This window comes from Ammospiza caudacuta, chromosome Z, assembly GCF_027887145.1.
Source record: "Ammospiza caudacuta isolate bAmmCau1 chromosome Z, bAmmCau1.pri, whole genome shotgun sequence".
NCBI lineage: Eukaryota > Metazoa > Chordata > Aves > Passeriformes > Passerellidae > Ammospiza > Ammospiza caudacuta.
Genome location: NC_080632.1, coordinates 949,425 through 962,186, shown reverse-complemented (window position 1 = coordinate 962,186; position 12,762 = coordinate 949,425). Strand labels below are relative to the sequence as shown.

Sequence of the window (12,762 nt, the reverse complement as noted above, 5' to 3'; positions counted from 1 at the left end):
TATTCCAACAAAATGGAAAGAAAGCGAATCGGCCAATTCATGTGAGCCAACACTATTTTTTACTGACTGCAATCATGTTTTCAGAGACAGCGCTCTGTCTCCAGGAGTTGTCCCCATTGCTCAGGTGCTGTCAGGAGCTCCCAGTGGCAATGCTTCTGCTGGAAACTCACCACAGCTCCGTGGGGATGGCCAAGAGCACAGGCTGCACTGGGGCTGGGCAGGCATCAGGCACACATCATGACCTGTATTCCCAAATATGAGCCATGGTCCTCTTCCCAGGCATTGTGGTCACTCTGTAACTGCCCTGGGTTGTAAGATATGTGTGTGTTCCATTCCCACCTGCCAGAGCTGGGGCAGTTCTCTGCTGTCCATGGGGCAGTTCTCTTTATCTCTCCCACAGCCAATCCTCCCTCCAGGAGCTCTCTGCTGTCCATGGCCCATTCATCATTAATCACCTTCTGTCCACGGCCCATTCATCATTAATCACCTTCTGTCCATGGCCAGGGAGTGTCCCTGCAGGGCTGATCCAATCCCAGCATCCCATGGGGAGATGCCCCGCCCAGGGGAGGAGCCAAGCATTCCTGCCTGGATCCAATCTGAGCTTTGGGACAGCCCAGCAGCCTCTGCCCCCTGCCCTGCCAGAGGAGCAGCTTTCTGCTGCCCTGCGCGGCCAGAGGGAGCCCAGGCCCATCTGCAGCAGCCCTGGAGCTGCAGAGGAAAACTCCCCCCTCGTGCAGGATCCCTGCTGCAGCAGAGCCACAGCTGGCACTGCAGGAGGGCTGAGCCCCCGTGGCATGGGGCTGGGGCACCGCCCTGGCAGTGTGGGGCAGGGGCTGTGATCGCTCTGGCTGTGGGTTGCTTTGTGCTATTGCATTTGTATTGTTCATTTTCCTGGTAAAGAACTGTTATTCCTGCTCCCATATCTTTGCCTGAGAGTCTCTTAGTTTCAAAATCATAATAATTTAGAGGGAGGGGGTTTGCATTTTCCATTCCAAGGCAGGTTCCTGCCTTCCTCAGCAGTCACCTGCCAGCTCACCAAGGCAGTGACTCAGGGACACTGCTGGGCAGCCAGGAGGCTGTGAGAGAGCTGCTGCAGCTGAGACCTGCAGAGAGGGCCCTGGGAAGAAGCCCTCGCTCAGAGCTGGGGACACTGCAGGGGCCAGATGTGAAAGGTCCCTCCTTGGACAAGCCCCACTCCAGTCTGCTTGCCACAGGAGCTGAAGGAGCTTCCCTTTGCACCACCAGTGTTTAGATAAAAAGCAAGGAAGCATTGCTAAATAAAACAAGGCTGCAAGACCTCACTTGGAAAATGAAAGTCTCATACTGAGACTTTCAGCCCCTGGCCCCTTTTGCCTTCCTATTTTTCCACATCTGCAGGAGCCAGTGGGAGTTTTATCCTCGTGAGCCCTTTCTGCCCCCAGCAAGGCTTCTGCTCCCTGTGATCCTCGGCCTCATCACTTGTGTGTTCATTGTTTGCAACAGGAGAATCCTGCTCTGCTCCTCTCAGTCTCATTTCAAAACCAGAATGTAACCACGAGCATTCTGCTGTTATTTAGGGCAAAAAGAAAGATTTTTGCTGGCATGCAGGTGTCTGAATGAAAAAAAAAAAAAAAAAAAAAAAAACAGATAAAAAAGGAGGGCTATGGAATAAAAAGAACAGAAATGTAAACAAAACAATGTGGAATACCTAAAGCTGCCTTTCACACTGTGCTGGTTTTGGATGATGAGCAGCACAGGTTTGGCTGCTCTCGCTCAGGGTGGTAAAAACAGGGAAGTATGTGTCACCTCACCTGGGGATGGCTTCTTCCCAAAATTTTATCTCTGCCTTGACAGCTCCTCAGGACATCCATTAGCTCCTTGTGCCCTCCACAAAGGGCTGCAGGTCCGGCACTACCATGTGTTCATTTACTTGAAATATAAGTGAGGCTTTTATAGTGTATAACCCATGTTTTAAGAGCAATTAATTCTTTTTAAAGAATTGTTTAGAATGGTTTGAAGATAACAAAACCATTTTATGAAAGCCCATCCTCACTGAATAGGCTGATTCATTAAATTTAATTATTCTCTTTTCTGCTCACAGAGAATTCTACATTAAATGCTGTCCATGCAAACATCCACTTATTTTCACTTATTGTGTAAGCTGGATTTTTTTTCTGTTGTTTTGGGTTTTTGTTTTGGGTTTTTGGGGTTTTCTTTGGTCTTGTTTTTGTTTGGGCTTTTTCTGTTGTTGTTGTTTTTGGGGTTTTTTTGGGGGGGCGGGTTGTGTTGTTGTTGTTTGGAATTTTTTTAGAATAAAATCTGCCCTTTCTTTTGAGACTCAAACCTGCTTTTGGCTGCTCATGAAGATGAAGGATATCTCAGCCAAAGTTGCTGAGTATCCAGAGAGCAATGTAAATACTTGAAAAGGTATAAAAGTTTTTGGCAGGTCTGTTGTTCTTAAAGAATTTCAATGCTTTACATTGCTTTGTCATTTTGGAAATTGAATCAGGATTCCCTCACCAGACACTGGTGGCTCAGGATCTGCAGTTTGTGTTGTTACTGTAAAATAAACTTGGAGCTACTGCTCTCCCAGGACTCCACATCTTTACTGCCAACATTTCATGTTGTTTGGCCAGACAGTAATTCTTCACTAGTCCTCCTTAAAGTAATCCTGTTCCATATCTTTTGGCAGCAACTAGTCAGTCTTTTCTGGTTTGCTCAGGCCTGTCCTTTCTCTCTCCCTAGTCTCAGCACAAGTAAACAACACAAAAATCTGATTATATGCTCTGCTGCTGTAGCATTTCTTACTTTCCATGCCAAAGCCCTTGCATTTTGGGTTATTTGCTATATTGGAAGAACAATGGACTAGAAGAACTAAAGAATTAAAATCTGACACCTTTGCCATGGAAGAAATAAATGGCAGTGAGAGACCAGGGAGTGCAGGTAACAGCTTCCACTTTGAAAATGCACAATGAACTACTACTCATTATTTTTGTCCTCTTCATATTTTTACTGGTATTTTTAAAATACCAATTGTAAACATGATGAAAAGCAACTGCAAAAGAATTCAGTGAAACGACTTGTAGTCATTGCCTAACATAGATAAAAGTTTCCACATTTCCACAATCACATAAATTTTAATTAGCATAGAGGATCAGCTCAAGTCATAGAAGACATGTAATATGAACTGGAACACAATAAGCACCTAGAGTAGCACAAAACTGTAATAAAAGTCTGCTGCACTTCAGTTACAGGTCAATATTTGCTTGATTCTGACTTTAATTTAACAGGGAGTCAAAACTTGGTGTACATAGGCTGCTCCCAGTAACTTGAAATGATTAATCACTCCCATGATACCAAGATAGATTTTAGTAATCTCTTCTGGGCTGTTCAGCTTTTCAAACAAACCAATTTTCCCACTTACACCTCTTAGTGAGTTAATTCTCTAGCAAACTTAGCCTCTACAAAAATTAAACCCTTTATATGGGAAAAAGGGAATTGATTTCACATAAGAGAGTTTGACATTGCTGCAATTAGCTTTTGAGATTAAGTATCCTTTATTAGCAACCTGAAGTGACAAAGCAGTCTGTAAGTGCCATGAAGCACCCTCTGCACGGGTGTACAAAAATCGCTCATCCTTCCTTTCTTTCCCTTTCATTTCCCTTTCCTTCCCTTCCCCTTCCTTTCCTTTCCTTTCCCTGAACTTCCCTTCCCTATTTTCAGTACTCCTCTGCATCCATGTCAAATTCTCCCAGCACATTCCCCACCTGACAGCGTAAAGGATATTTTATCTACGATATTACACAAACCACTCGTGTTTCTTGCCCTCCCTCCCCTGCCAACACCGCTCTGCCATCACAAACCGAACCCACCGATACGATTTCCCGTGCGCAATCCACCGCAAATAAATAAACGGATGAAGTTGTGCCTGAACACAGGAGCTGTTTACCCCAGGCAGAGCAGCTGGGCAGGGCTGCCCGTGGCAGAAGCAGCGTGAGCAGCTGAGCCCTGTGAGTTGGAGGGGGTACCTGTGAATGTTTGGAGACCCAGTGGCGCAGCACGTTGAGGACGCGGTTGGTGGCGGCCCTGCGGATGATGAACTCCTTGTCGCACGTGCGCTCCAAGTTGTTGAACCCTGCGCACAAAAAAACCCACGCTGCAGTCAAAGGGATGGGGAAAACTAAAAGTAAAATTAAAATTTAAAAAACAATAGAGGTGACCTGGGTAAACTGAAGGCTAACAGGATATTTCTGTGCAATAAAAGGAAAGGCATCCGACAGACGGTGAAATGTGAACATCTGTTGTTATCTTGTTGTATTTCATATTTCTAGAGTCCCATGCTGTTGCAATCATATTTCTAAAGTCCTGTACCTTCTCGGTGATATTTCTCATGGGTAGCTCCTCACAGCACAGACTTCTTCCTCTGCTTGTTGCTGCTTCTTAGTCAGTGCTCCTTCCAGGCTCTCCCTGACCAGAAAGCCCACCCCCTTATATCCTGGATGCCTTCACGAGCCACAGCTGCTGCTCAATTAAGGACTTCACAGCTGTGGCTCATTTAGAACAACTAGGACTGGGGCACAGCCACTTACACAATACAGATATTTACTAGGACTATTACTATATTACTATAAACATCTAGAGCAAAGACATTCTGCAGCATCAGCGCAACACAGCCTTGCCCATCACAGCACAGACACCTCCCGGGGTGAGCACTCAGCTTTAGAAAGGTGAAGAATAATTGCCTGTGCAATTAAATTTCAATGCCTCCCTTCAGCATGGAAGAAATAAAATAAAGTGTATCAAGAAATAAAGTGAATTAAAAACCTCTGAAAACAAAGGAGGATTTGGGTTTTTTTCAGTATGGAAGACATTTACAGCAAGGAAAAGGACCAGACCAAAGCTAGGCCTGTAATCAAACAGATTTGAAAAGTCAGTATGACTTAGGAAAGGGAAACAGGTAAATTTCAAAACTAGTAAAGAACAAGGAGAGGAAAACAGTTTAAACGCAGAGGAGAAAAAGGTCAGCGTGAGAAATCTTCCTTCTCAAGAGCAGTATTGCACAGGCTCGAGTAATCAACAAGTCAAATAAGTTATTTGGGGTTTTTTACCACTGGGATGACAAGAAAATGGAAAGATATATGGAAAACACATTTATAGACCCAACTGCCTGAAAATGAAGATTTTCCAGATGCAGTGTTTCCCTACTCATGTATTATGGACAATTACAGACAATTTCTTTTTTTTTTTTTTTTTTTCCCTTTCTTTTTTTTTGGTCAGCAATATTTACTTATAAAGAAATAGTTTTAATAACAACCAAGAAACTTTTTTGCTGCATTCATATTACTGCTTCTCTTTTCATTCTGCTGTAGCTTTATTAAAAAAAAAATCCATATGCTAAAATGATGATTACCTTACTATTTTACTAATAATGAAATTGCTACACTAAGCCCTTGGATGTCTTTTTTGACAATGATAACTCTGAAGATAGACTTGAGAAGCTTGCATTTTTCTAAGTTTTTGTCAGATTTGCTCTTGCACTGTGCTGCTCTCCATTGCACTCAGGGCACAGTCCAGGAACAGCTGGGAACACCCTCCCATATGACCTGTACTTTACTATTTTTTTGGCATAAAAGCTGCTCGAAAGCCCATGTTGTACTATAAATAGCACAGGCAGATTAAACTTCTATTTCTTCTGTTATAAACCCATTGGAGGGTGTTCTGGAGGCTTGTATTAGTTTTGCTCTATTCTTACAACAGACAATCCAGAAAGCCCAAATTGCTGCTCTGCTCTGTATTTTTTGGCAAGACAAGCAAGACAGGAAATGTTTAACTGCAGTCTCACATATTTTACTGCAGATTAGACCTCAATCTCAAATGTATTTTCTATCTACACTTACATTTCATGGACATTTTTAAACTATGGCATATTACACTGTAGATGGCATATAAGATTCAATATCAAAGGTGGTTTAATATTGAAGCATTTTACGCAGGTTTTTTTGCCCATAAAGAAAAAAAAATAAAGAAAATATCTGAGGTTTTTTTCAGCAAAAGGTAACACAGGCAACATTTTGTATGTTAATTTTCTATGCCTTAACCTATTGCAGAAGCAATTAGGAACAGATATTATAAACTGTTCAATTAGCCACTTAATTGCAGCAATGAAAGTCACAATGAAAATTATATATTAAAGCAGCAAAGTCTTTACCAAGGTAACATTAAGGAAAAGAACTTCAGTAAGCTGGGAGGAAAAGAGAGAGAAGCCTACAGAGACAGTTTTCAGTGAGCTACAAAAAAATAAAAAGAGGGAAGGAAAAAAATTAAAGCCTCCAGAGATCACTTCAGCAAACCCTTATGGCCCTCAGAATTTCATCAATTTTTAAGCAGTAATTAGCTTGCTGCAAAGAATGAGCCACACGTTCACCCAGATCCACACTCTCTGCACTCCATGTTGATGTGCTGAACCAACAAATGGAGAGAACTGAGCTGAGCACAGCTGGCCCCTGCTGTCAGGGACTTGTGCAGAGCCAGGTCCCCCCAGACCTCCAGGCTGAGCCCCCCAGCTCCCTCCACACCTCTACAAATCTTGATGTGCCCACTGACAATAACAAATAATGTAATTGGGATTCTGGGTGGACCTGCCCACGTCCAGACCCGATGGTGAAACAACCTGAAGCACTCCATGGTAAATATCTGTTCCTCTCCTGAAGGAAGCAATCTTTCCACATTAGAAATGCCAGCAGTATTTCTAATTATTAATCATCTAAGTGGGCAGCTGCCTCAGTGAGTGCTACTTTCAAGAGATGTTTTCCACCATTATCTGTTGAAATTAATATGCACTGGTGCCACAAATAGAACCTTCACATAATGGTGATACAGAACTTTTACCACAGGCTGTCAAACACAAAGTTAACCTGACAGCATTGCTAGTTTCACTGAATTACTTTTTTCAATATTATTTAATCACTCTGTTCATGCACTTGTCTTTGGATTGTGTTATGCAAAAAATGCAGCCTCACCTGCACATGTTTTCTTTAGTGCACTTCAATAAAAACCTGGTATTTTTACAGCTTCCTCTATTACCAAAGATTAAAAATATAGGTGCTGAATAATAAATCTCCACATCTAACACCTTATCAAAAAGTGAATACTTTTATAGCTACCATTATAACCAAAGGTTTTTAAAAGTATGTGCTGGATAGAGAGATAAATTACAGTATTGCACCTTTAAAATACACCTCACCCCAGAGGAAAGGTTTTATCACAGTAAACTCTGCACCATGTACTTTAAAGAAATTAAACATGCACATTTTCTTTTCTATTTCAGTTAGGATGTCAAAATCTCTCACTCCAGTTACAGCATTTCTGTATCCAATAGGTGTCCCTGCCCATGGCAGGGGGCTGGAACAAGATGTCATTGGGGTTCCTTCCAAACCAAACCTTTCTAAGATTAGCCCGAGATTAATAAAACAGCACATGATTCCTGACCATAGTAATTAACTTGTCCAAAATTTTGATGGTATAATAATAATATCCACTTTTAAGGGTTTATCTACACAAAGAGAGATCTGTTCACAAGAACTACTGCAAGTTGCTCAGAGGCATGAAGCTTCTGGTGTCTTTCCCAGCAAAGAAATTAATTTCAGAGGCTGATTTGATGTTCCAGTTTCAATGAACCACCCTGGAGTCTCACACTGAAGGTGTGTTAGCACCCAGCAATTAGAGAAAATCACACTACAGGCTTCAGGGAGACCCCAGAGAGTCCCAGGGATGTTGATGGAAGGAGAATATTCAGGGCCCACCAGGCACATGACAAATAATCAATATTATCCATCAGATAAAAATATCCATCAGATATTATCCATGAGGTATTATCAAAATAATAAAGAATATAATCTGATCTCCATCTGGTAATATCCATCAGATGCACCCCAGAGTTGCAGGCCAGCTCCACCACTCAGCTTGGCTTGGATCCTGACACCTCAGCAAACACCAGTGCTGCTTTCTGACCTGCATAAAGAACAAATACCAAAAACCCCAGGCTTGGGGCACAGCACTTTCTATCCACATGTTAAAACTGAAAAAGCCTCTCCAATATATGCAGCACAAAAGAAAAGGCTTCCCAATGCACAAGAAGCCCCCCAAAAGGGATTATATCTTTCTTACCTCAACATACCTAAAAAAGTTTGGATGAGTGTATATTGCCATCCTTGTTGGTCATGCATTCTCAAGCAAGTAAATGGGTTGCACACATTTGCACAGAAACATGTCAGAAAGTGAGTACTTCAGTATTGGTAAGAAATCTAAACTGCCAGTGATCCTGCCCTCCTCCATTCCTTAATTTATGAACTTGGGCTGTCATACATTATCCAGCTGAATAGTGGCAGAGCTGGAAAAGGAAACCAGATGAGCTGAGGTGAAAAGAAGGATGAAGGTGATGTGATCCCATCATATGTGTAAAATACAACATATTTGCTCAATAATACAGTCCTTTTTTATTATTATTATTATTATTGAATGATCTTAGACTTTTTTCTAAACCTTAACCATTCTGTGGGGTTTTATATAAACAATTTGAGGCTTGAGAGCACAAACTGTAACATTTAGCAGCAGTCTTGTGTTCATAGGAGAGGAATATTTAATCATTCACTATGCCAGGCTTTGAGTTTGTTCCACAAAGGGTTACAAACTAAATCAGCACCAGAACTGACTGCTAGGAACCAGGAGCAATCCAGAGTCCAAGGCATTTCAGGCATTTAATTTCACTTTCACTGGTCCTTGGAACATATGAAATCATTTTGTTCTAAGAAATATGCCACTGAAAATCCCTGTTGCAACCACCCACGTCAGAAATAATTCCAAGTATGTATTTGATTCTTCTGCCTAAAGCCTCTGCCACACATACAATCTAACTACCAAATCAAGTCAAGGGATTATGGTCTTAGTAAGGTAAATCCCAGGGATTCACATGGACCAGCTGATGTACAAGAGTGTAACACAGAGAGAGACCTAGTGACTGCGTTTAATTTCTGCAAAATATTTAAGGGAAAGGTTGGTAAACTATTTTTAAATGACCCTTGATTTAGAAAGGCTTTTTCTAATCAGAGAAATTTAAAGAACACGGCATTGAGATAAAGCAGTCGTGTCAAGATTATGCAGTAAACTTGGATTAAATCCAGAAGTCTAAAAATACATCCGTCCAGCAAAATAATTTCAGTTTAATGGTTGGGAGAGAAAAGTAAGTGGCTAAAGAATACCTTCAAGATCAAGAATGTATTTTATCTCCTCATTATAACACTATGGTTGCTCTGAGAATCATTATAATCTTTGAGATTATGTGCTTAAAGCATGACTACCACAAAGAATGAAAATATTCCTTTAAGCTCACAGAAATATTCAAATTTGAAGATTTGTCCTTCAAAAGTCCTCAAAAACAGGATTGCTGCTATAGCTATAATTAGCAAACACTCTTAAGATTTCTGGGTTTTTTAATAGAAATATTCTCTCAGGAGAGCACATCAACCTCACTCTTGAGAAAAATATATTTAGAAATTGCTAAACATTGAAAACATGCTTGCTGTTATGAATGACACAATTTATTATTAAAAATCAGTAGCTCATCTTAAAGTAAAATACAAAAATGCACTGTATTTGGTTAAGCTAAAACTCAGCAGCAATACAAGAACATTCTGTCCTTTTCTTCTTTCAGCACCAGCAAAGAGAGACAACAAAGGGTCAATGTCATAACCAAAACCACTTGTATACATCTTCAAAATCACTTTTTTTTGCACACAAGAAGTGTTTTTGTGTGCATCCATAGGTAAACCCACAAGCCAAATTTTCCTGGTGGAGCCTTAGATAAAACCAGCCAAATCTTGCGCCTTTGTTTATAGATGTATCTGTAGGAAGGAGCAGATCCTGAATTTCAAAGGCTGCTGCTGCTGCCAATTGTGCTCTCAGGTTTCTGAATACCATGGAAAATGTGCAATGTGACAGCACTTTTTTTTTTCCTATGACTTACATAAAAATCTATAGGGAACTACTGACAAAGAAGATCCTTTCTGAGCAGCCCTTAACAATTATATTGTATATAACCCTATACAATTATATAAAACCTTTAGTACACCTTAGACTTCTTTTTTTTCACTGCAATAATGTTTGAATTATCTGCTTTGAACAGAAGAATAGCAACACTGCAGCTGATATTTCTTATACATTTATACATTTCTCTGTGTTCCTTCTTCATCAGTTATCTTTCCGGGAGGAGATAAGCAATTTTTACCTATTGATGTTTTTCTGCATCTCAAATGATCCCTTGCTCTTGATTTCCTTAATGACACTTCATCTACACTTTTAACTTGCTCTATCATCAATATGAAGAGAAGTACAGCAGATATTTATTGCATAATGTTCACAGTCTTTTCAAGAACTATTCAAAGGAAGCTTTCAGATGCTTAAAGTGCTCGGTACCACAAAGAAAAAAAGTTGAAATACAGGTTGTGACAATGTACAGATAAAAAGAGGAAATCACATAAAATGGCTTTTGGAATTTTTACCTTTTATTCATTAAAGTTGAAGGAAGTAGTTTGTGAGATTATTCATATTTTTATAATGTCAGTGGGAATAAAGGTTAAATGGAAAGGAGGCGATAATTGCAAGGAGCCAAATGTATCATTTTTCAGACCATCTGTGAACAGAGAGTTGACTGTCATGAAAAACAAAAGCTGGCAGGATGCACACCAGTCACCAAAAAAAATCTCTGAACAACATGTCTGTCTCACAAGCAGCTTTCAGACCATTTAGGACTGGGTCATATTGGAAGCTTAAACTAATATTAATTACGCATGCAACACTTGGGTGCAGGGGGAATGAAATGAAAGAAAAAAGGCATAAAAAATCCTCCCCAAACTTCTCTCCCCACACCACTGCAGCTGCTCAGGACTTGCTCCAATAGGTCAGGAAACAAATGTTTCTCAGCTCTGTAACTCAGGAAATGTCCAGTGAAAATACTTATTTCCTGAGCAGCCAGCTCCTCAGAGCAAGCTAGGAGAAAGATATTAAATCAAAATAAGGAATACATAAGTAAAAGCAAGAGATCCTAAATTTCTGCCAAACTGGCAGGGGAAAAAATTCATTATTCTCTCCTATTTCCTAATTCCCAGAGCAGGGATCAGTTTTGATGCAACACTTTAATTTTCAAGCCATTGTCTAAGCAAAATGCAAATAAGAATCAACTGTGTAGCCAATTATCTAAAATTGCAAAGCAAAAATCTTAGTTAAAATTTGTGAATGAAGCAGCCCAGAACAGGGGTCCCATTTGCCCCCCTGCCAGGGCATGGACAGCCCCTGATGACCCCAACCCCTCACAGAGCCCACATCAGGCACAGCCCTGGTCACTCTGCTTTGGTGACAGCCCTGCAGCCTCAGAAAGGGACACTGCTCGGGGCTAAACTGACATTTTTTGGTCACACAGCCATTTTTAGTGGAGAACAGTGTCAGCTGTGGAGTAACACAGTGAACATTTCCCACACAGAGTTTTTTTTAAATGAGATGGGAACTTCAAGGAAGTTCAACGTGCAGGCTCAGTGCCTCTCAAACCTCTGTGAATCTGCAGAAATGGGTCTGGGAAACTCATTAAAATGTGCTCCCAAGAGGGAACAAGTGCTCGCTTCCCCAGTTCCTGCCTAGAGCCATTAGTTACAGAAAAATGACAAGGAAAAGGACTTGGCTGTCCTGTGTAAAGGACCAGGGAAGGTTAACAGGTCCTACATCTTGATTTTCTGGGAATTAAACATGTTAAATTCCTGACAGAAGAGTGGCACTGGGAGAGTCAGAACACAAGCAGGATTGATAAGCAGGGCACAATTTGATGGCATCCTGTCTCTCTGACAGCAGATGAGGTGCCCCTAGACTCAAACCTGGAATTTCACCATAACCTGAGGAAGAACAGATAAAATTACAGTCTTCTACCAACTGCTTAGAAAGCCTTATCTTAATTTTTTCTTGGGATATCACCACCAAAATTGTTTTCTTTCATGTCTGGAGTCAGAAGAAGGAAGTTCCACAAAGCTTTCCCAGTAGAGGACTGAAATGTTATAGCCCAGATTATTACTGGAGTGCAGAATTACTATTACAACCAGCAATGTTTGTGACACCACACTGAGAATCAACTACAAAGTGACACACATTTTCCAGTTTTGCTTTGGACGTGGATACTTTCAGACAAATTCAGGAAGAAATATATATCGTTTCAAAGGTCAGCATGTAGCCACTGATGCAATTTGAGGCATTTAGCACAGCACAGGGCTGGATAACCCAGCCAGCCACACAAAGTAGAAGCCAGCTCGAAATCACATCAGATATTGTTTGCTTGCCTTCCACGTAACACACCAAGGAAATCTCTCCCAGCCTGTCCTCTCACAATGGAAAAAAGAAAGCAAATATTTCCCTTAAAAACCTCGCTTAATTCTAATCTTTGCCAAATCCCATAGTAACTCAGCTGCGTGCACCAGAATCTCCATCTCAGGAAACGTGATGGTGTAATGCCACTTTATTATTCCTGTGCTCAGAATCAGGAAAATTCTCCCCGAACACGACAGCTGACACCCTTGAAAGCAGAACTATACGTACGTCTGTGCGTGCAAGACAGTGGCAGCCAAGGGAACCCTGCATCTGTTTAAAGCATCAAGTGTGTTTGCACACAGTTTTGCAGCAGGATCCCCCTGGGAGTGCCTGCCCGCGTTGTGCTGCCCCTCCAGGTCTCATCCCCGAGTGAGGGCTGGG

The 12,762-nt window shown here is 41.2% G+C and overlaps 1 protein-coding gene across 1 annotated transcript in view; it reads right to left on the bottom strand.

Annotated features, from left to right (window-relative positions):
- Positions 1 to 12,762, bottom strand: part of RASGRF2 (Ras protein specific guanine nucleotide releasing factor 2) — a 121,624-nt gene that overhangs the window by 20,693 nt on the left and 88,169 nt on the right. Inside the window, exon 18 of the mRNA XM_058823889.1 lies at positions 4,008 to 4,114. Coding sequence (XP_058679872.1) covers positions 4,008 to 4,114 — 107 coding nt within the window. The remainder of the gene's footprint in view (positions 1 to 4,007; positions 4,115 to 12,762) is intronic.